The sequence below is a fragment of the Erinaceus europaeus genome, chromosome 21 (genome assembly GCF_950295315.1).
Source record: "Erinaceus europaeus chromosome 21, mEriEur2.1, whole genome shotgun sequence".
NCBI lineage: Eukaryota > Metazoa > Chordata > Mammalia > Eulipotyphla > Erinaceidae > Erinaceus > Erinaceus europaeus.
Genome location: NC_080182.1, coordinates 3917411 through 3942294, shown reverse-complemented (window position 1 = coordinate 3942294; position 24884 = coordinate 3917411). Strand labels below are relative to the sequence as shown.

The 24884-nt window shown below is 45.8% G+C and overlaps 1 protein-coding gene across 1 annotated transcript in view; it reads right to left on the bottom strand.

Annotated features, from left to right (window-relative positions):
* Positions 1–1119: 1119 nt before the first annotated feature.
* Positions 1120–24884, bottom strand: part of KBTBD12 (kelch repeat and BTB domain containing 12) — a 104454-nt gene continuing 80689 nt past the window's right edge. Inside the window, exon 6 of the mRNA XM_060180288.1 lies at positions 1120–1597. Coding sequence (XP_060036271.1) covers positions 1416–1597 — 182 coding nt within the window. The 3' untranslated portion in view covers positions 1120–1415. The remainder of the gene's footprint in view (positions 1598–24884) is intronic.

Sequence of the window (24884 nt, the reverse complement as noted above, 5' to 3'; positions counted from 1 at the left end):
AGGGCAGAGTCCAGTTCAGGGCACTCTGCTCCAACCCCAGAGCAGACCCCGGCTTTGGAAACCGTCATCTCTGCCACGGACACAGACTCCACCCAGGTGGGTGGGCTGGAAGGACCTTGTGGTCCATTGCCAGCCTGTTTCAGTGGAATGAGAAAAAAGATAGCGTATGTGTTGTGGTTCATACCTGAGCAGGAAGAGACTTCCCCAGCTCAGAGGCGAGACTCCAGATCCCATCTCTTAGGTGTTGGCAATTTAACACAACTTCCTCTTCCAGACTGGCAGTGAAGCCTGTGGCCCAGGCAATCTGCACCACTGGGTGCAGGACCCTTCAGGACCTCTCTCTCTCTCTCTATTTTATTTAAAAATGCTTTATTTGATATATATATATATATATATATATATATATATATATATATTATTTGATGGGACAGAGAGACATTAAGGGACAGGATGGGGGAGAGAGACACCAGCAGCTCTACTTCACCATTAATGAAGCCTCCCCGCGAAGGTGGAGAACTCGGGGCTTGAACCCTGGCCCTTGCACTTGGTAGCATGTGCACTTAGCCAGCTGCGCCACCATCAGACCCCCGTTTTCTTAATTTAAACTTTCTGTTGCCACTGGTATTATCATAAGGGGCAAAGTGTTCGCACGAAGAATCTTCTGCTCTTGGTGACCTTTACTTTCTGGCTTCTTTTCCTTCTCTTTCTTCGTCTTTTTAATACTTGATAGGACAGAGAGAAATTGAGAGGGGAAGGGAAGATCGAGACAGAGAGATAAAGATATATAGAGACATCTGCAGCACTGCTTCAGCACTTCTGAAGCTTCCCCCATGCAGGTCACAAAGGGGGGCTGGAACTCAGGTTCTCTGCTACAGTGATATGTGTGCTCTACCAGGCACACCACTGCCCTGCCCCAGCCCTGCCCCAGCCCTGCCCCTGACCTGCCCTGTCCCTGCCTTGACCTACCCCTGCCCTGCCCTGACTTGCCCCTGCCCTGACCTGCCCTTGCCCCGCCCCTGCCCCGCCCCTGCCCTATCCCTGCCCTGCCTTGTCCCAGCCCTTCCCCTGCCCCGCCCCTGCCTTGATCTACCCCTGCCCTGCCCTGACTTGCCCCTGCCCTCCTCTGCCCTTGCCCCACCCCTGCCTTGCCCCACGGGACTAATTCTTCCTCATCACAGCCTGGTGCTGTTACCAGCAGTCTGAAGTCTCTCCATTCCCTGCACCTGCCCTGCTCTGTGCTTCGACCACGTCTGGCCTTGCAGTGCCTTGTCCCCAGCAGCCAGCTGGAGGTTCCCAGGGCTGACTGCATGTGTCCCCTCACCACACTCAGCCCTCGCTGCTCTGCGGCCACTAAACCCCGTCACCCCACTGCCACCTTCATAGACATGCTGGGAGATGCCAGGGCAGCGCCTGACTCAGTGCTCATTGCTGTCTTCCACCAGATCCGAAGGTGGGGGGATGAGGTCCCGGGGGTTCAACCGGGCCACCAGGCAGACATCGTAGCTGTCGTGCATGAGGACATCGACGGCGATGACATTCCACTGGTTTTCCCAGGGGTCCAGCTCCAGGATTTCTTTGGAGATAACCTCATGGCGATCTGAAGAAGAGCAGAGCAGGGAGAGAAAACATCACGGAGGCAGCACATACAGAGGCCATCATCCCTGCTCTGGGTAACCCCTCCCAGAGGCACTGTGTGCCCCACATGGACCCACAAACAGCGGGAGAAAGTTGTCGTAGAGAAGAGGCAGTGTTCCTGGCATTTAAGGAGTTAAGAGAGGCCAAGTTCCAACTCACCTTCAAAAACTGTTCAAGGGCTTGCAGAGGGTGCCCGCCAGGTGGGGTGCATACCTTGCCATGTGTGTGGCCCAGGTCTAAGCCCTGGCACTGTGTGGGAGCTGCTATAGCACTGAGCGAGAATGGTGCTGTGGTGTCTTCTCCCTCTGTCTGTCTCTCTGTCTGAGTGAAAACGTGGCCCAGAGGACTGAAATAACACCAGATGGATCTGGGTCCCAGTTATGTAACAAAAAATAAAACTACGTATCTTAATGTATAGTTTGTTATACATTACTATATATTCATCTATGTTAATAACGTGACATAGACACACAATATAAGATGCGTGTGCGCACAGATCTTCAAGACATACTGACAGGCTCTGCTGCTGCCGAAAGCTGAAAGACTGTCCCAGTTGTCCCAATGCTACACTAATGATTTATTTTTTTATTTTTTAATTTTTTTTCCTCCAGGGTTATTGCTGGGCTTGGTGCCTGCACCATGAATCCACCGCTCCTGGAGGCCATTTTCCCCCCTTTTTGTTGCCCTAGTTGTTGCAGCCTTGTTGCGGTTATTATTGCCATTGTTGACGTTGCTTTATTGTTGGATAGGACAGAGAGAAATGGAGAGAGGAGGGGAAGACAGAGAGAGAGGGGAGAAAAAGATAGACACCTGCAGACCTGCTTCACCGCCTGTGAAGCGACTCCCCTGCAGGTGGGGAGCCGGGGGCTCGAACCGGGATCCTTCCTCCGATCTTTGGGCTTCGCATCATGTGTGCTTGAAACCATCCTTTTTCACACCTATGGAAGAAGGCACAGCCGGAATCCTGAGAGCTGGTGCAAGTCATTGACCTGTGTCAGCTTGTGTTTCCTTAACTGCAGAGACAGATGGTAGCACACAGGCTGCCTGATCCTTAGAGGAAGCAGGGTGCTCACTCTAACTGGTTCACACAGAAAGTTTAGCAAAGGGTCTGTGGCAAGGTGGGGGTAAGGGAGACCCACAAGGGTGGATGGCACCCTGAGCCGGGACTAACGGCTAGCAGGGCCTTTGGCTACTGCTGGACGTGAAAGGCAGCAGGGGAAGAAGGGATGGACACTGGGACTTGGCACAGCACTTCTCCACACCCCCGTCAGGAGTGGCAGGGAGAACAGACACCTGGCCCTGCTCTCCCCTCCTGCTGGCTGAACCTGACCAGACGTCAGAGAGCAAAGGGGTCCACGGATGCTGCACCTGCAGGTCGGCCTCGCAGGACACAGAAGGAGGGAAGAGGGACCAGGAAGAATGAGAAGGGACAGGTGGAAGCGTTCTGGCCCAGACGTCTATTTCACAATTTGATTAGATGAGATAATGTCTGGAGGGACTTTAAAAACAAACCATGTATGAATATCACCATCTTCTCTAGAAATTGCTAATCTGTTTACGTGAAGGGGAAATGACCAAATTAGTGCTACAGAAACGAACATGCTATTCAGCAAGGGAGACAGCTTCACCAGGCCTCCTGAGTGACCCAGGACTTGCACCCGGGGAGCAGCAGACTGGCCCAAAGTCTTGTCTGTCATCTCCCAACTTCTGCACACATTTGAGGGCATTCTGGGTGCCCTGCACAGAGAGTCACCTCCAACAGGACTCGCACAGCAAGGGCATGGTGACTGGCATTTGTGCCTACTTATTTCTGTGAGTTGGGGTTTTGGAAATACTATCATCCTTTGTGGTCTAGATACACAATGGAATACTACTCAGCTATTAAAAATGGTGACTTCACTGTTTTCAGCCCATCTTGGATGGAGCCTGAAGAAATCATGTTAAGTGAAGCAAGTCAGAAACAGAAGGATGAATATGAGAAAGAGAGGCAGAGAGATACCTGCAGCACTGCTTCACCACTCGTGATGCTTTCCCCCTGCTGGTGGGAATGGGGGCTTGATCTGGGTCCTTGTGCAGGGTAATACATGCATTTAACCAGGTGTGTCACCACCGCCCCCTGGTTTAATTTCCTTTTCTTTTTCTCCTCCTTTTTTCACTTTTATTTTTATTTTTAATATTTATTTATTTACCAGGTCATAGCTCAGCTCCGACTTATGGTGGTGGTGACTGAACTTGGTACTCTGCAGCCTCAGGCTTGAAAGTCTTTTTTGCATAGCCATTATGCTATCCAGCCCCATCCTCAGCCCCACCTCCACTCCCACCCGCACCCACCGTCTAATTTTCATCTTTGAATTTAGACTCTCAGAAAAAGTAGGTCCAGAGACATAGCTCATTGGGTAGGGTGCCTGCAGTGCCACTGGAGGAAGTCCCAGTGCTGTGGTGTCTCTCCTTTCTCTTTCTATCTAAAAAAGTGGCCCAGAATTATGCAATTGAGTCTGTGCAAGGCCTTGGTTCCACAACAAAAAGGACATGAAAACTCAGGTTTTATTTAGTCCCCTGTGGAATTGTATATTTCATTTTATTTATTTTATTTTTAAAATAATTATTTAATTATTCCCTTTTGTTGCTCTTATTGTTTTATTGTTGTAGTTATTATTGTTGTTGTTATTGGTGTTGTTGTTAGATAGGGCAGAGAGAAGTGGAGAGAGGAAGGGAAGACAGAGAGAGGGAGAGAAAGATAGACACCTGCAGACCTGTTTCACCACCTGTGAAGCGACTCCCCTGCAGGTGGGGAGCCGGGAGGCTCGAACCGGGATCCTTATACCAGTCCTTGTGCTTTGCGCCACCAGCATTTAACCCGCTGCGCTACCGCCCGACTCTCTTTTATTTTATTTTTACTTGCTCTTTAGTGAAATGCTACCTTGCCACTTTATCTGTTGTAGGAATACTACTAAGGATTTTCCCCAATACCCTGTATGAGGCCATGGGAGAAATTTTCCTTATGCTTAAGAGATATAAATCCACCTTCTCTGCAGTGGTTTGGTCTCTTCCCCGCCCCCCCAGGACACCAAACGCCTACAGCCAGCCAGCCTCTTCCCCTCTCCACTCTGGCCTCTACCGAGAACTGAGAGACACTGCGGGCCACGTGCAGTCAGAGCGCCAGAGCTGTGGGCTCATTGGTGCAGCAACCTTGCCTCTGCCTCACTTGGTTTCATTTCCTATGTTCTCTTTCATTCCACCTGATTTTTCCCTTTATTCTTATTTGACAGGACTGAGAAAAAGTGAGAAAGGAGGGGGAGATGGGAGTGTGGAGAGAGCGAGCCTGGCCCCTGTTGATTTGTTTCCTAACTTCCTCAGAACGCTGTGAGTGTCTCTACACCTCATCTCCAATTCCACTTCATTGTGAAGATCATGAAGTGAGTAAGTCCTCCCAGGTTAAGCTGCCTTGTCCTCGGGTGTGTTTGGGGGGTGGGAGGCGGGGGGTGTCTCTAGTGGTAAGAGTCCCCTGTCAGTGAAAGGGGTGGTTTAATGTCGCTTGATTTGAACAAGAAGAAGGGCATGAGTGTCACAAACAGGCATGACAGCAACCGAAGGCTTCACCCAGCAGAGGAAGCCAGTGGCCCATTCAAGTAGGGTCCCAAACGAGCGGCTGAGATCAGATTTAGTAAGTTTTCAGCCACCCCCCCCCCCAAATATGTTCTCTTTACTCACACTCCTCCCTCTCTCCTGGGATTTAATGCCATGAATCTTACACCATTTATGCATTTGTTTACTGTTTACTAAAATACTACTCAGTTTTGGCTTATGGTGGTACAGGGGATTGAACCTGGGACCTGTTGATCCCTCAGGCATGAAAGTCATTTGCATTACCATTATGCTATCTCCCTGACTCTAAATCATACACCGTTTAATATTGTCCTGTATATCTTTAAAAACTCTGTTCGCTTTAAATTCTTTCACCTTGTTCCTCAGATTGGATACTTTTCATTAATCTGTCTTCAAATATAGTCACCCTTTCTTTCATTTTCATTGTAATATTGAACCTATTCAATAATTCCATAGCTATTTTATTTTTCAGCTCAAACGTTTTTATTTGGTTATTTAAAAGTAATTTCTATTTCTTTACTACAGTTTTTTTAAAATCCTTCCTTCCTTCCTTTCTTTCTTTCTTTCTTTCTTTCTTTCTTTCTTTCTTTCTTTCTTTCACTACAGGGTTATCACTGGGACTTGGCGCCTGCACAAAGACTCTGCTACTGCAAGTCATTTTCTTTCCCTCCCTCCATTCTTTCCTCCCTCCCTCCTTCCTCCCTTCCTTCCTTCCTCCCTCCCTTCCTTCCTTCCTTTATTTATTTTTGATAGAGAATGAGAAAGACGGGAGGGAGGGAGAGAGAGAGAGAGAGAGATGGAGAGATACCTGTAGCACTGCTTTACCACTTGTGAAGCTTCCCCTCTGTGGTGGGGTCCGAAGGCTTGAAACTGGGTCCCTGAGCACAGTCCTTGTGCACTCTACCTAGTGCACTACTATCTTGATATACTTCTCAAAAACAGCCACTTACTTTTTGGATACACCATTATGACTGCTTTATTTTTTATTTTAAAAGAAATTTATTTATGAGAGAGAGAGAGAGAAGGGAGGAGAGAGAGAGAGAGAGAGAGAGGGATGGAGTCTACATGTGCTGGAGCAGTGCTTTGGCTTGTGTGGTACCTGAATTCAGAGCCCGGGCTTGCAGGTCCTGTGCTGTACTGATGCAGGTCACTCTAATGTCTGCTTTAAGGTGTCTGTAGTTACGTAAAAGGCAGTGCTCTCTGGATCTGAGATCCATTGACTGACTTGCATTCACCCTTGCAAGATGTCTGTATTTTCTCAGTGTGTGAAATAATCGAGATTCTCTATCAGGCTTATTGAATGTTACACAAGACAGAAGGATGCTTGTGGCAGTGCTGAGGTTGTGAATGTTATCGGTCTTTTAATTCTGTGAACTTGTAGGCGTGGCTATTTTTTCTTCTTGCACTGAGGGGAAGGATAAGCTGAAAATGCTGTACTCCATCTATCTATGTCTGTATTACTTACCCCATCTGTACATATTCTCAAGATTCAATTGTCTCCACAATAAACAAAAAACGAAATTAGAACTGGATTAGTTGGCCCTTTCTCTTCTCTTTCTCTGTAACTAAAAATTATCTTTATGGGGGCCGGGCTGTAGCGCAGCAGGTTAAGCGCAGGTGGCGCAAAGCCCAAGGACCGGCTCAAGGATCCTAAATCGAGCCCCGGCTCCCCACCGGCAGGCGGGTCACTTCACAGGCGGTGAAGCAGGTCTGCAGGTGTCTTATCTTTCTCTCCCCTCTCTGTCTTCCCCTCCTCTCTTGATTCCTTTCTGTCCTATCCAACAACAACAGCAATTTCAACAAGGGCAACAAAATGGGAAAAAAAATGGCCCCCAGGAGCAGTGGATTTGTAGTGCAGGCACCCAGCCCCAGCAATAACCCCGGAGGCAAAAAAAAAAAATCTTTCTTTATTTATTGGATAGAAACAGTAAGAAATCAAGAGGGAAGGGAGAGATAAAAAAGAAGAGAGACAGAGAGACAGCTGCAGCCCTGCTTTACCATTCGCAGTTTTTCCCACTGCAGGTGGGGACAAGGGTTTGAACCTGGGTCTCTGCACACTGTTATGAGTGCACTTAACCAGGTGCGCCCCCACCTCCTGGCCCCCAGCCCTTCTCTCCTCGTCTCCTCCCCGTGCAGAATGTTTGCTGGCTTCTCTTAATACCCAGCTCTCTCTGGGATTTGTGAGTTGGCTGTCTACACTCAAGCCTCAGCACCATTTCCTTTGTCCTTATACTCTTTTCTGGACAACTGCTTTTGCCCGCCCACTGTGGCCACTCTTTCTGTCATCATGCCATGCTCTCTGCACAGACAGAGGCCCTTGACCTTCCTGTGCTGTGTCATTTGTGCAGTTAACGCCTGCCGCATTTGTTACAGACAGTTGGGTGATTTTTAAAAATAGTCACCTTGTTGGTGTGAGGCCATTCACGTGGAGAGAAGTGCCCACTCCGACCTAACTGTAACTGAGTGTTCTAGTCTGTTCTCAAACCAGGGAGATAGTCCAAAGAGCTGTTGAGGAATTGTGTTAGCCAACTGCAAAGCACAGAGTTCTTATGGCATAGACATATGACAGAATGTCACACAGCTACCGGAATGAGCAAGATAATAACATGATGTAGTTAAGTGAAGAAAGCAAACTGCGTTGGAGGATGGGCCCACTGTCCCGGAAAGTCCAGGCCATTGTTTCCATGAGATCCAAGTGAGTTGACCCCCAACTCTCCCTACAGGTTCAGAGAAGGGCTGGTTCCTCCAGGTCTGTGGAATTTATGACGGCTGGACCAATCAGACATGGGCACCTTTTTACACATGCCACATCCCCCCTTTCCTTCTTTAATTAAAAGCCATGGATTACTGTGTTAACTTTAAAACTCCAGCAAACATTGTTCATCTTGTCCCCTCTCTTACTACTCTAAAGTGTCTGCAATGTACTTCCAGAAAAATGTACATTGTAAAGCTTATGATCAAACAGTCTGTCGGTAAAAATGTAACTGGATTGTCTTGCTCTGTGTTTGGGTTAATGGAGACCCCAAACCTTCCCCCACCCCGCTGGGGGCTCGAACATGGATCTTTACTCCTGTCCTTGTGCTTCATGCCATGTGCGCTTAACCTGCTGTGCTACCGCCCGGCCCCTCTGAACTGTATAATTTTAATAGTTCTCTCCACACATTGCTTGTTAAGTTGCAAGGTCCAAACAGTAACTAGACAGCGGTGGACTCTGACAATAGCTGGATCAGGAAAGAAAATTAACATTGTCAATTGGAGCAGATGGGCAGTTTGCCACTAGGTGTGATGCCAAGAGCAGGACATAGCAGTCATGTTATATTCCAGCCAGGAAAACAAAACATGTGTTTAAATTCCCAGGAGGGGTCAAAAGGGGATGAGTTCACTCACACCATGGCAAGGTTGAATTATTCTAAAAGTACTGCAAAAGGCAAAAAAGAAGTATATAAACAGATTCCAGATTTAAAGAAACTGAAGAAATAAATCAACAAAATACCATACCCTTGTCCTAATCTGGCATGGAGAAAGAGAGAGAGAGAGAGAAAGACAGAAAGAGAGAGAGAGAGAGAGAGACTGCAAACAATGTTATTAGGTCACCTGACAAAGTAAGAATAGTAAGCATTGAATAAATAAAAGTATTGAATCAGTGTTAAAATTCCTCAAATGATTGGCTGTGCTGTGTCTATGTAAGAGATAGTCTGTTTCTGCACACTCAAGGATTTAGGGCAAAGGACATGATATGTGCAGCTTACTTGCACACAGAGCAAAATCATGTATCTGCACGAATGTGTTCTTACATGTAACCAGAGTGAGGAAACAGTAAATGAAGCAAAGGGTGGGAAGTGTTAGCAGGCGAGTCTTTGTGTCCAGTATACCACTTTTATTTAGCTTTGCAACTTGTTTGTAAGTTTAAAAGTATTTCGAAACAAGCTTGATAAGGATCAGAGTCCCTTAAATTCTCTTCTCTCAGGACTGGGTGATGGCACACCTGGCTGAGCGCACATATTATGGCCCCTGGCCCCCACCTGCAGGGGGGAAGCTTCACGAGCGGTGAAGCAGGGCTGCAGATGTCTCTCTTTCCCTCTCTGTCTCCCCTCCCCTCTCAAGTTCTCTCTGTCTCTATCCAAAATAAATAAAAATAAAATTTTAAAATTTCTATTCTCTCATGTCCCTTGTGATGTTTATATGCAAACTGTGGTGACCAATCACAAGCTTTTCTGTCACCCAAAGTGCAGCCAATAGCAGACGGCTTCAGCCTGCCTTCACTTGCCAGAGGCTGGAGAGCAAACCCTCTCTCATGCTTACAGATCACTGTCAAACCTTTCAGATCAGCAGAGTCTTGTAAAACATATGTACACGTGGATGTTAGCTCAGCACAGAGCATGGGCCCTGAACTGCAATTCTTGAATGTGTTCTAAAAAAAAAAAAAAGATGATGAAAGCAGTGATGATACGGTGAGAAGCTGGTACAAAATGAGACAGTAAGTCGGCTGGAAATATCATATGCTGACTCTGGTCAGAGGCAGCTTTTCAGTGACTAGTAATAATGTTCCTTGTGTAAAGGTGAGTGGTGAGGAGGAGTAGAAGGGACTTCCACTAACACCAGCTGTCAGCGCATGGCCTCCGTGATCACGGTTCCAGAACACGACATCCATTTGCTTTTTCCTGGCCTGGGGATTTTCTCTTAGTTCTAGAGGGATTGGGGAAAAGAGGGATCAGAAGGAAACACGGAGAGGGAAAATACCTCTGACACCTCCTCTTTTGGGAGGGGTGCTCCCAGAGTTCCCAGAGGGCCTGGGCCTCAGTGGCCCACATTATGACTGACAGTTCCTGGTGGCCCTGCCCTGCCCTGCCCATTCTTTCACGTCTCATTCTTCTTCTTCTCTAGGGCTTCTTGAAACTATCTGCATGGGGTGAAGCTTCATAAACAGTGAAGCAGTGCTGCATGTGTCTCTCTCCCTTTCAATGTCTCTCTCTCTATCTAAAATAAATAGAAACACTAAAAATGAAATATGTAGAAAAGGAACTGTTCACCTGCACTCAAACCCTTGTTTCAGTGTCTGCTTCTAGTGAAGCTCAAGGCAGATCTCAGGGCAGATTGCTCTTATTTATCAGAAGCTTGGTTGGAAGAGGAGGCCAGATGTTGTGGAGGGGGAGAAAAGGGCCCAGTGGTGTGGAGCAGGAAGTCAGTGCCTCGGCAGTCAGGACCTGCGCTGATGCGGCAAGGCCACGGGATCTCAGGACAGCATTTCAGCCTGTCAGTTGGAGAACAGTCTCTCCGTGCTGGCCCACACTAGCCCACCCTCAGCAGAGAGAGCAGGGCGCAAGACCAGAGTGGCAGACGGTGCAGAGCATTGCAATTGAGCTGTTTTGCTCCATATCATGGAAAGTCTCCAAGAGGAGCCCAGAGGGCAGAGAAAGAAAGGAACGGCAGACCTGGGCTAAGACATGGCAGAAATAGACGCTCACATGCTCTCACAACAAGCTTTGGAACCCATTATTTCTCCTTCTTTGGAGGGTAGGAAACTGAGCTCAATTCTGGAAACCTCTGTTTGTATAGATTTTCTGATTACATCACCCCTTCTATTGACTATTAAGCATATCCTGTTCTTACAAAAACTATGCTTACTCTAGAGACTCCATTCTTCCCAAAAACAGAATGGTGTATACAACACCTAAGTATATGCTACATGTAAAGCTGGAAACAAGGCAGCAGATCTCTGTTAGCTTATCACAATCTCAGTACAATCTCTCCAGCAGCGACCAAAATCCATGGGGAAAGTAGACAGACCCGTCCTCCTATACAGTCAATAGTCCTAATGTAAGATAGAAGTTGATAGTGCAATGACCACCAAAACTTTCTCTCTCAGTGTTAGGGCAAGATGACCAGAGCTCTCTGAACCCCAATTCCATCAGGACCCAGAGAGAGAAGAGGAAAGAAAGGAAGGACACTCAGAAGTATTAATACGTGTAGGTGTGACTTAGAAAGGAAAAGAAGGCAGGGCCGTAGGAAATGGGCAAAGACGACTACTCAGCTATTAAAAATGGAGAATTAGGGGTCGGGCGGTGGCGCAGCGGAGCGGGTTAAGCACAGGTGGCGCAAAGCGCAAGGACTGGCATAAGGATCCCGGTTCGAGTCCCTGGCCCCCCACCTGCAGGGGAGTCGCTTCACAGGTGGTGAAGCAGGTCTGCAGGTGTCTGTCTTTCTCTCCCTCTCTCTGTCTTCCCCTCCTCTCTCCATTTCTCTCTGTCCTATCCAACAACGAACGACATCAACAACAACAATAATAACCACAACAAGGCTACAACAACAAGGGCAACAAAAGGGGAAAAAATGGCCTCCAGTAGCAGTGGATTCGTGGTGCAGGCACTGAGCCCCAGCAGTAAGCCTGGAGGCAAAAAAAAAAAAATGGTGACTTCACCTTCTTCACCTCATCTTGGATGGAGCTTGAAGGAATCATGTTAAGTAAACTAAGTCAGACAGAGAAGGATGAATATGGGATTATCTTACTCATAGACAGAAGCTGAAAAACAAAATCAGAAGGGAAAACCGAAAGCAGAACTTGGAGCCCCCACACCTATGGACATCTAATCTTTGACAAAGGTGCCCAGACTATTAAATGGGGAAAGCAGAGTCTCTTCAACAAATGGTGTTGGAAACAATGGGTTGAAACATGCAGAAGAATGAAACTGAACCACTATATTTCACCAAATACAAAAGTAAATTCCAAGTGGATCAAGGACTTGGATGTTAGACCAGAAAGTATCAGATACTTAGAGGAAAATATTGGCAGAACTCTTTTCCGCATACATTTTAAAGACATCTTCCATGAAACGAATCCAATTACAAAGACGACTAAGGCAAGTATAAACCTATGGGACTACATCAAATTAAAAAGCTTCTTCACAGCAAAAGAAACCACTACCCAAACCAAGAGACCCCTCACAGAATGGGAGAAGATCTTTACATGCCATACATCAGACAAGAGTTTAATAACCAACATATATAAAGAGCATGCCAAACTCAACAACAAGACAACAAATAACCCCATCCAAAAATGGGGAGAGGACATGGACAGACTATTCACCACAGAAGAGATACAAAAGGCTGAGAAACACATGAAAAAATGCTCCAAGTCTCTGATTGTCAGAGAAATGCAAATAAAGACAACAATGAGATACCATTTCACTCCTGTGAGAATGTCATACATCAGAAAAGGTAACAGCAGCAAATGCTGGAGAGGGTGTGGAGTCAAAGGAACCCTCCTGCACTGCTGGTGGGAATGTCAATTGGTCCAACCTCTGTGGAGAACAGTCTGGAGAACTCTCAGAAGGCTAGGAATGGACCTACCCTATGATCCTGCAATTCCTCTCCTGGGGATATATCCTAAGGAACCCAACACACCCATCCAAAAAGATCTGTGTACACATATGTTGTTGGCAGCACAATTTGTAATAGCCAAAACCTGGAAGCAACCCAGGTGTCCAACAACAGATGAGTGGCTGAGCAAGTTGTGGTCTATATACACAATGGAATACTACTCAGCTGTAAAAAATGGTGACTTCACCGTTTTCAGCCGATCTTGGATGGACCTTGAAAAAATCATGTTGAGTGAAATAAGTCAGAAACGGAAGGATGAATATGGGATGATGTCACTCTCGGGCAGAAGTTGAAAAACAAGATAAGAAAAGAAAACAGAAGTAGAACCTGAAATGGAATTGGCATATCGCACCAAAGTAAAAGACTCTGGGGTGGGTGGGTGGGTGGGTAGAATACAGGTCCAAGAAGGATTCAGAGGACCTAGTGGGGGTTGTATTGTTATATGGGAATCTGGGGAATGTTATGCATGTACAAACTATTGTATTTACTGTTGAAGGTAAAACATTAATTCCCCAATAATGAAAGAAAAGAAAGCAGAACTTGGACTGGAGTTGGTGTCCTGCACCAAAGTAAAAGACTCTGGGGTGGGGGGTGGGGGAGAGTTCAGGTCCTGGAACAGGATGGCAGAGGAGGACCTAGTGGGGCTTAAATTGTTATGTGGAAAACTGAGACATGTTACACATGTACAAATTACTGTATTTTACTGTTGACTGTAAATCATTGATCCCCCAATAAAGAAAATTTTAAAAAGCAATGAAAATGGGAACATATATATTTACAGAAATAATAGTCAACCCCTATCTGTGATCTTGGGAGGGCTACTGCAGCTTCCAGCGGAAGGAATGGGAATGTTGTGGGGTTACACCCTATTGCCTTATCACTCTGTAGATCGATATTAAGTCACTAACACAAATTATGATTTGAGTCAATGTGAAAAAAGAAAAACTTTCTCAAATTAGAGACAGAGAAGTTGAAAGAACAATGCCTGAGTATCTGAATATTCTGCATTTAGATTCAACAATAGTCAGTATTTTCCTATTTCTACTTGAATCTTTCAAAACTTATTCTCAGGGTCGTGAGCCTGCTCACCTGCTGGCGTGCGTGCCTCACTATGTGCGAGGCCTTGGGCTTGAGCCTTGGCACCACATGGAAGCAGCCTGGCAGCAGGTAAAAGTCTATGGGGCGGGGGAGAAAGCATAATGGTCATGCAAAGAGTCTCTTATGTCTGAGCTACCAGAGTCCCAGGTTCAACCACCGTAAATCAGAGCTGAGCAGTGCTCTGGTAAAAAAAATAAAATAAAATAAAGGAATAAAGGAGGGTCTATGGATGGTGAGGTGGTGCTGTGATTTCTCTTCCTTTCTCTCTCTTCTTTCTTTCTCTCTCTCCCCCATCCTCTTTTCTTCTCCTTTCTTTCCCTTCCTTCCTTCCTTCCTTCCTTCCTTCCTTCCTCTCTTTCCTAATTTTTAAAGTTATCTTTATTTCTTTATTGGATAGAAACAGACAGAAATTGAGAGGGGAAGGGGTGATAGGGATAGAAGGGCCTGGTGGTAGCACAGCGGGTTAAGTGCACATGACGCGAAACGCAAGGACCGGCATAAGGATCCCGGTTTGAGCCCCGGCTCCCCACCTGCAGGGGAGTCGCTTCACAGGTGGTGAAGCAGGTCTGCAGGTGTCTGTCTTTCTCTCCCCCTCTCTGTCTTCCTCTCCTCTCTCCATTTCTTTCTATCTAACAACAATGTCCTATCTAACAACAATGACAGCAATAACAACAACAGTAATAAAAATAATTATCAACAACAAGGGCAACAAAAGGGGCAAATGGCCTCCAGGAGCAGTGGATTTGTTGTGCAGGCGCCGAGCCACAGCAATAACCCTGGAGGGAGAGAGACAGAGAAACACCTGCAGCACAGCTTCACCACTCACAAAGCTTTCCCTTTGCAAGTGGGGACCGGGGGTTCAAACCTGGATCCTTGCGCACTGTCACCTGCGTGCTCAACCAGGTGTGCCAGCACCCGGCCTCATCCCTTATCCTTTTTTCTATGTAAAATGCAAAGAATGAAAAGGGTTGAACTTGCAGCATTGACATCTTACCTGTGTAAGAGCCTCCACCCAACCATACAAGAAGACAAGATCAGAGGCAGGGCACTTCAGCCCTGGATACTCAGCGCGCTTCTCCTAAAGTCAGCAGCGCGGGGTTGGGCAGTGGTACTACGCAACGTGGGGTTGGGCAGTGGTCACCATACGCAAAAACCTGGCTTGGAGCCCCTGCTCTTCACCATCAGGGGGACGCTTCACGAGCGGTGAAGCAAGTCTGCGTGTGTCTATCTTTCTCTCTTCCTATCTCCCTCTCCATTCTCAGGTTTTCTCTGTCCTATCTAAATAAAAGAGGGAAAAAATGGCTGCCAGGAGTTGTGGATTTGTGTACTAGCACCGAGACTCACTGATAACCCTGGTGGCAACTACAAAAAAAAAAAAAAAGCAGAATAAAGATATTCCTGTGCATGATACCTGACCTTTCCTACAAAAAGTAATGATCCCATGCCATCAGTCATGTCCCTCCACACCTAGTCTCCCCAGGTGTCTCATCGATGTCTTCCATAGCTATACTTTGCAAACCAGAATCCAATAAACATCACACATTATCTCCGCTTCTCTGTATGTTCAGTCTCTTTTCATTTTAGGATAGTATTTATCTTGGTTTTTCTATTTCCCATGACATTATGGGCCAGGTTTTTTTGTTATTATTGAATATTATTATATAATCCTAAATTATTTACGTATTTCCTCACAGCATTATAATCAGGTTCCAGCAAGGGAGCGCAGCCACCTGTATCCCCTCGACCGAAGACCCGTCTGCCTCTGTTCGGAGAAGGCCGTCCTCTTTGGCTAAGCTGAGTGCACAGCTTGGAGAGGGACTCACATGGAGCAGTGAGGGAGGAAGAGGACACCTGCCTAGCCAGCCAGATAAACCCAAGTGACCAGTGGGGTGACAGGTGTCACAGCTCAGCTCAGCTCGCCCTCACACCTTTAGCTCGTGTGTGTGTGTGTGTGTGTGTGTGTGTGTGTGTGTGTGTGTGTGTGTGTGTGTTTTAAGTTGACCATCTAAAGGCTTAAAGAGATTTAAGTATTTCTCTTACCTAGTTGTTAGGAAATAAGATTCATTTGGCATACTATAGAATTTTTTTTTTTTTCTGGGAGTCGGGCGGTAGCGCAGTGGGTTAAGCTCAGGTGGCTAAAAGTGCAAGGACCAGCATAAGGATCCCAGTTCGAGCCCCCGGCTCCCCACTTGCAGGGGAGTCACTTCACAGGTGGTGAAGCAGGTCTGCAGGTGTCTGTCTTTCTCTCCCCCCCTCTGTCTTCCCCTCCTCTCTCCATTTCTCTCTGTCCTATCCAACAACAACGACATCAACAACAGCAGTAACTTCAGCATTAAAACAAGGACAACAAAAGGGAATACATAAATAAATATTTAAAAACTATATTTTTTTCTTTCTTTTTTGTCACTGGAGGAATTGCTGGGATGAGGCGCCTGCATGACTCCACCACTACTGGCAACATTTTTTTCTTTCTTTTTGATAGAGGATGAGAAACAGAGAGAAAGAGAGGAGAGAAGGAGAGACACCTGCAGCACTGTCCCACTGCTCATGAAACTCCACCACTGCCCAGGTAGGTCAGGGGGCCTGAACCAGGGTCCTCACGCAAGATGATGTGTGTGCACTCCTGAGTGAGTCACCATTCAGCCCTGAATTGCCCCACTGTTGATGGTTGTTACAATGGTGACTGTCCACTTTTTCTGGTGAAAAAAAGTCTACATTCCCTTGTGTGTGGTTTTTTTTTTTTGGTTTTCACTGGACCTTTCTCACTCCAGACCCAGTTTTTCAGACAGAAATACAGACAGAGATAGACAAAGAGAAAGACACCACAGCACTGATGTTTCCTTCAGAGAAGTGGGGGCTGTGCTCAGACCTGGTTCCTGAATATGACAAGCCAAGGACACCACCCGAATGTGCCCTCCACTGCTGATTAGATGACTACATTACGAATCGAAAAATGATCATTTGTGCCTCCCACCCTTCCTTCTGCATTTTTTTTCCAGTTGGCTTTTATTCAGTGCATTTCAGTCAATCACAGTCAAGACTTTTGCTGTTTAAATTATTCCACACATGGTTGGTGATGGCTGACTTCTCTGTCTCGTGACAGGATTCCTGTAAGTCTTTGACAGCTCACTTGCTTTCTGGGGGAGGGGCAAGACTTCTAAGTTCATCTGGTGGTTTCCATGCTCTGAGCCTGGAATCAGCTTTTTCTCTAAGGAGTTTTGCTAAGCAGCTGGCTGAGTCCATTATCCCTCTAATGTAGCGATGGCTTTATTTCGCCTTCGCTGCGCTGCTCTAGGGCTGGGGCCGCAGACATTTATATCTGAGTCTCCGGGGCTCAACACAAGTTGATTACCTAGAAGGTATTCAATAAAGGGAGCCACAGCCACCAGCCAGAACACTTGCACCACTCCTCCACTGCGAATGAGTGTTAGAGAAATTTCAAGAGCTTTTCAGGTTCATATCTGAATATTCTGCTTTACCTTGTTGGACGAGGAGAAACCGTTTAGCTCACTAGCTTACAAAAAAAAAGGTCGGAGTCGGGTGGTAGCGCAGCGGGTTTAGCGCACGTGGCACAAAGCGCAAGGACCGTAAGGATCCCAGTTCGAACCTCCATCTCCCCACCTGCAGGGGAGTCACTTCACAGGTGGTAAAGCAGGTCTGCAGGTGTCTTTCTCTCCCCCTCTCTGTCTTCCCTTCCTCTCTCCATTTCTCTCTGTCCTATCCAACAACGATGACATCAATAACAACAACAATAACTACAACAATAAAAAGACAACAAGGGCAATAAAAGGGAAAGTAAATAAATAAAAGTTAAAAAAAAAGGTTTTGGGATCAGACTATCAAGGACTGAAAGCCAAGTTCAAAATTTATTCTCTATGTGACTTCTTGTTTTTAAGATTTTTTTCCTTAAATTTCTTATTTATTTATTCATTCATTATTACTAAATAGAGATGGAGAGAAATTGAGAGAGGAGGAGGAGGTAGAGAGGGAGAGAGATAGAGAGACACCTGCAGTCCTGCTTCACCATTTGTGAAGTTTTCCCCCTGCAGGTTAGGGGGTTTGAACCTGGGTCCTTGTGCTCTGTAATGTGTGTGCTTAATGAGGTTGGCCACCACATGGCCCCTCCATGTGACTTCTCTAGGCAACTTCAGTTTTACTGATGTATTTATTCATTGGGTAGAGGCAGAGAGAAATAGAGAGAGGAGGGTGAGACAGAGAGGGAGAGAGAAAGACACCTGCAGGCCTGCTTGACTGCTCTCAAAGTTCCCCTCCAGCTGGGGATGGGGCACAGACAGAAGTCCTTGTGCACTGTAACCAGGTGCACCACTGCCCAACCCCTAGGCAACTTCAGTTTCTATGTCCATAAACTAAGGATAACAATAGTTGGCTAGCTAACAGCAACCAGGAAATTAACATATGGAGAACAGATGCAAAGTGCTTAGGACAGCGCCTAGCAAAGTCAACAAATTGTTAGATGTCCATTTCATTCTACATTTGCTAATGAGATCACATACTCTAAAATATGAGGGGTCCGGTAGGTGGCACAGTGGATAAAGCATTGAATTCTCAACCATGAGGTCCCGAGTTCGATCCCCGGCAGCACCTGTACCAGAGTGATGTCTGGTTCTCTCTCTCCTCCTATCTTTCTCATGAATAAATAAATAAATTCTTTTAAAAAAATGATGCCCAAGGGCTTCTCTCTCTTTCCCTCACCCCCCTGCCCCAGAGTTTTATTCCTGTGCTACTCCACAGCTCCTGGCAGATCCGCTTTCTTTTGCAGTTTTAGATAGACAGACAAAATGAGACGTCACAGGACTTGTCATGTGTGGTGCTCCCATGTGGTGTCAGAGCTCAAACCCAGGTCCTCAGGCATGGTGAAGCATGTGCTCTCTCAGGGGAACTTCCTGGTCTGAATTTTCTCTTCTTGATATTTCAGGTCTGTCCACTGCTGCCTTTCTGCCATAGATGGGACGAGAGAAGGCAGAGTGGTTTGGGGGATGTTCCTGTAGGGCAGAGGGGAGGCAGGGGGCTTTCTGAACCAGGCTGAGATGGGACAGACTTGGATAGGAGGACTCCCAGCTGAGAAATTGTTTTCCTTAGAAGTCAGCCAGGAAGTTAGTCTCAGATGGGTTGAGAGAGACTAAAAGCAGAAGAGATTTAGGACTGGATTCTAGGGGTAGGGGAGCTCTCTGTCCAGGCCCTGGCCCATCTGGCCATTACTTTAGAACTGGAAACAAGTCACAGCAGGCTTCTTCCCTCCACCCTGAGTTTCCCTGGGAGGAAGGAAAGAGGAGCCACAGACTCCTCATAATACCAACTGGTTGTTATGGGGGCAGGGGGAAGCACCCTGCACCCACAAGTGAGGGAAAGCAGACTAAAACCAGAGGCTGAAAAGAAGGTGCAGCCATGTCTCAAAGAGCCATCAGCGGTGCAGGGGCATTGCCAGTGGGGAGCGGGCTCAAGCTCCTGGATCACCCCCTCCTCGAGGGGTAAATACAGTTCCTAGGGGCACACCAAAGTGAGGAAACACAGCGGTGGGTCTTTGCTTATTGGACCAGACCACTACTTGCATCTGGCTATTGGTCGTATCCAAAATGGAACCTGAGACAGACAACCACATGCAAGTCCTATGCTGACCTCTGCACTACCTGCCTGGTGCTAGGAATGGGTCTGTGCTTTCAGTTTATTATAGTCTCCTTCCTTCCTTCCTTCCTTCCTTCCTTCCTTCCTTCCTTCCTTCCTCCCTTCCTCTTTCTTTCTTTCCCTCCAAGGTTATCACTGGGACTCAGTCTCTGCACTATGAATCCACTGCTCCTGGTGGCCATTTTTTCCATTTTGTTATTATTGTTGTTGTTGTTGTTGGATAGGACAGAGAGAAATGGAGAGAGGAGGGGAAGACAGAGAGGGGGAGAGAAAGACAGACACCTGCAGACCTGCTTCACCTCTTGTGAGGCAACCGCTCTGCAGGTGGGGAGCCAGGGCTCTAACCGGGATCCTTGAGCAGGTCCTTGTGCTTCATCCGGTATGCTACCGCCCAGCCCCCTCTTTCTTTCTTTTTTAAATTAGATACATCAGAGAGTAATTGAGAGGGGAGGGGAAATTACAGAGGGAGCCACCTGCAGACGTGGTTCACGGCTTGTGAAGCGTCTTCCCCTGCAGGTGGGTAGCAAGTTCTTGATACTGTGAGTTTTATTACAATTACTTCCAGCATGTCTGCTAGCCTACCTGGTTTCTTGAAAGGCAGGATTGCTGTGTGTCGTGCATGGACACTGGAAACACATAAGGATTCCTTCCTTGTCTGCGAGCTCTCAGAAATGCTTCTGTGCTGGGAATAGGTTCCTGCCACTAGGGGTCATCTGTCTTCTCTCTTTGGATCTGGAAACCTAAATTTCTGTCCTTAGAGTGAGTCATTTCTTTTTCACTCAAAGAACCAGCCTCTGTGCTTTCTCCCTATGGGCATCTCAGCTTAATTCTCATTAGTGTCAAACACAAAAGCTGACTACTTTGGGGGAAGAGTAGAGGAAGAATTCTGACATTTATTTATTTATTTACTAGAGAAAGAGAGAAATTGAATGGGAAATGGGGGAGAGGGAGAATCACTTGCAACAGTGATTTACCACCTGTGAAGATTCCCTCCAAGAAGATGGGCACTGGAGGCTTGAACTCAGGTTCTTATGCATGGTAACATGTGTACTCAAGCAGATGCATCACCACCTGGCCTTAACTTTTTTCTTTTTTTAAATTTCTTTATTGGGGAATTAATGTTTTACATTCAACAGTAGTAACTTTTTTCTTGATGACAGTTTAATTGTGATATAATCCACATACTGTAAAATTAATCTTTTGGGGGCTAGGTGGAGGGCACCCGGTTGAGCACGTTACAATGTGCAAAGGACCCATGTCCAAGTCTCTGGTCCCCACCTGCAAGGGGGAAGCTTCCCAAGTGGCGAGACAATGCTGCAGGTCTCTCTCTTTTCTCCTCTCTCTACTTCCCCTATTCTCTTAATTTTTCTTTGTCTCTATCCAAAATAAATAAATAAATAAATAAATAATAAAATCAATAATAAAAATATTTATATTTTATTGGACAGAGACAGAGATAAATCAAGAGAGAAAGGGGGAGACAGAGAGGGCGAGAGAAAGAGAGAAACCTACAGCACCGCTTTACTCCTCATGAAGCTTCTCTCCTAGCGGTGGGGACCAGGGGCTTGAACCCAGGTCCTTGTGCATGGTGATGTGTGTGCCCATCTTGGTGCAGTACCGCCTCCCCCTAAAATTCACCTTTGAAAGTGTATAATTCAGTAGGCTTTAGTATGTTCACAAGCTGTGTAACCATCACCACCATCTGATTCAGAATATTCTTTTTTCATATTTATTTATTTGTTTATTCCCTTTTGTTGCCCTTGTTGTTTTCTTATTGTTGTTGTAGTTACTGATGTCGTCGTTGTTGGACAGGACAGAGAGAAATGGAGAGAGGAGGGGAAGACAGAGAGGGGGAGAGAAAGACAGACACCTGCAGACCTGCTTCACCGCCTGTGAAGAGACTCCCCTGCAGGTGGGGAGCCGGGGGCTTAAACCGGGATCTTTACAGCAGTCCTTGCACTTTGCACCACCTGCGCTTAGCCTGCTATTCTACCGCCCGACTCCCGATTCAGAATATTCTGTCACCTCCACACAGAAACCCTAGATCCCTTAGACTACTTTTTAGTGCATCCTTTCCTTAAAACCACACAACCAAGTAGTTGGTGCTTCTGCACTTGTCTTTTCTGCATATTTCACATACATATGGGATCATACAGATATTTTAGGACCATCTTCTTTCACCTAGAATAACATTTCCAAAGTTTATTAGTATTTCATTTCTTTTTATTTTCAAGTAATAGACCATTGTATGAAGGTGCTTTCTTTCTTTCTTTCTTTCTCTCTTTCTTTCTTTCTTTCTTTCTTTCTTTCTTTCTTTCTTTCTTTCTTTCTTTCTTTCTTTCTTTCTTTTGCCTCCAGAGTTATCACTGCAGGCTCAGTGCCTGCATTATGAATCCACTATTCCTGGAGGCCATTTCCCCCGTTTTTGTTGCCCTTGTTATTGTTGTTATAGCTGTTGTTGTTCAATAGCACAGAGAGAAATGGAGAGAGGAGGGGAAGACAGAGAGGGGAGAGAAAGACAGACACCTGCAGACTGCTTCACTGCTTGTGAAGCGAGATTCCCCTGCAGGTGGGGAGCCGGGGGCTCGAACCGGGATCCTTACACCCGTCTTTGAGGTTTGCACCATGTGCATTTAACCCTAACTCAAACCTGGGTCATGCACATGACAAAGCAGCCTCTAGCCAAGTGAGTTATTTTGCCAGCCCTGCCCTAAAGTTTTAAGTTTGATGTATAATTTATCTACTTTTCTTCTTTTTGTGAGTGTATTTTAGATCTAAGAAACTATTTCCTACTTCAGGATGGTGAAGATTCATGCCTATGTTTTCTTCTTAAAGCTTTGTAGTATTTATTTTTTATCAGAGCACAACCATTCCCCTCCTCCTCTTCCTTCTTCGTCTACTTTTAAAAATTTCTTTATTGGGGGATTAATGGGATTAATGGTTTACAATGGTTTGAGTTGGGATCCCTCATGAAAGGAAGGAAGTTTTGGTGCTGTGGTCTCTTTTCACTGTCTCTATTTTTTTTCTGTCTCTATTTTTTATCTTTTTTTTTTTTCCTCCAGGGTTATTGCTGGGGCTCAGTACCAGCACTACAAATCCATTTCTCCTGGCAGTTAATTTTTTTCCATTTTATAAGACAGGACAGAGAGAAATTGAGAGGGAAGGAGGAAATAGAGAGGGAGAGAGACACCTGTAGCACTGCTTTACCACTTGTGAAGCAGTAAAATACAATGGTTTGGACATGTGTAACATCTCCCAGTTTCCCACATAACAATTCATCCCCCACTAGGTCCTCCTCTGCCATCACGTTCCAGGACCTGAGCCCTGCCCCCAGCCCCAGAGTCTTTTCCTTTGGTGCAGGACACCAGCTCCAGTTCAGGTTCTGCTCAGTGTTTTTTTTCCATGCTGATCTTGTTTTCCAACTTCTGTCCATGAGTGAGATCATCCCATATTCATCCTTCTCTTTCTGGCTGATCTCACTTAACATGATTCCTTCAAGCTCCATTCAAGATGGACCGATAAAGATGAAGTCACCGTTTTTAAGAGCTGAGTAGTATTCCACTGTGTATACAGACCACAATTAGCTCAGCCACTCATCTGTTGTTGGACACCTGGGTTGCTTGCAGCTTTTGGCTACTACAAACTGTGCTGCTAAGAACAGATGTGTATACAAATCTTTTGGGGTGGGTTTATTGGGTTCTTTACCATATCTCCCCAGGAGAGGAATTGCAGGGTCATAGGGTAGGTCCACTTCTAGCCTTCTGAGAGTTCTCCAGACTGTTCTCCACAGGGATTGGACTAATTTACATTCCCACCAGCAGAGAGCACAACCATTCTAATTTACAATGGTGCCTGGAGGGGTGATTAAGCCTGAGATGGAGGAGCCTCAGGCATGAAAGTCTTTTTGCATAATCGCTGTGCTAACTCCTCAGTCTTCAGTATTAGCTTTTACATTTAGGTTTACGACTATTTGAGCTCTTTTTTGTGTGTAGAGGAAGGAGTCCAATTTCGTACATTTGCAATCCTGCACCATTTTTTTTAAAGGGATCCTGTCCACTTTGTTTTGGTACCTTATAGAAAATCAACTGACCACAAACATAAGAGACAATTTCTGAACTCCCAAGTATATTTCAGGGATCTCTATGTCTATTATATTCCAGTATCACACAATCTTGATGATCATAGCTTTGAGGTAATTTTTAATTTTTTTTCATTATTTCTTTTACTTAATAGGAGAGAGAAAATGAGAGGGAAGATATACACAGAGAGAGAGAGAGAGAGCCACCTGCAGCACTGCCTCACAGCTCATGAAGCTTTCCTCCTGCGAGTGGGGACCCAGGGCTTGAACTTGAGTCTTTGTGCATTGCCACATATGCACTTAACCAGATGTGCCATAGCCTGGGCTCTGAAATTAGGAAGTCTGCTTGTCCTTTTTAAAAAATAAAATTGTTTTTGGATATTCTAGGTCTTCTGTATTTTCATATACATTTTTTTTTTTTTGCCTCCAGGGTTATCACTGGGGCCCAGTGCCTGCACTACGAATCCATTTTGTTGCCTTGTTATTGTTGCCATTGCTGTTGTTGTTGGATAGGACTGAGAGATATTGAGAGAGGAAGGGAAGACAGAGAGGGGAAGAGAAGGAGAGACACCTGCAGACCTGCTTCATAACCTGTGAAGCAACCCCCCTGCTGGTGGGGAGCCGGGGGCTCGAACTGGAATCCTTGCTCTAGTCCTTGCGCCATGTGCGCTGAACCCACTGCGCTACCTACTTCCCAGCCCCCTTTCATGTACATTTTAGGACCAGCTTGTCAATTTTTGTGTGCAGCAAATAAAGCTCATAGCATATACAATTCCTTATTCTTCTCTAACTTGGATGCCTCTTCTTTCTTTTTCCTTGCCTAGTTGCCCTGATTGGAACCTCCAGGATAATGGTGAGTGGGAGTGGCAAAGGTCAACATTCTTGTCTTGCTCCTGATTTTAGGGGAAAAGCTTTCAGTCTTTGACAGATCACTGAACGAGAAGTTAACTGTGGACTTTTCAAGATGTCCTGTAACAGATCAAACAAATTCCCTTTAGTTTCCAGTTAGTCAGGTTGTTGTAGGTCTCCTGAAAGGGTGTCAGATCTTGTCCATTCCCTTTTGTGTATCTGCTCAACTCGTTTTTGTTCCTTATTCTACCAATATGGTATATTACACTTATCAATTTTCATTTGGTAAGTCAAATTTGCACTCCTGAGATATATTGTTGGTCACAGTGCATACTTTTTGGATTCAGTCACCTGATAGTATGCTGAGGATTTTGACATCCTTATTTCTGTACTTTGTTGTTGTTGCAGTTTCTTTGTCAAGTTTTTGTATCAGGGGAATAAATATTAACTTCTTAGAATTATTCTGGGGTATATTCTATATAATGTATATTTTATACATTTGCAAAAAGCTTTGTTAAGTGTTTACAATCTAATACTAACTTCCTCACAGCATTCCTTTTTTTTTTTTCTTTTCTTCTCACCTGGTTAGTCACACACG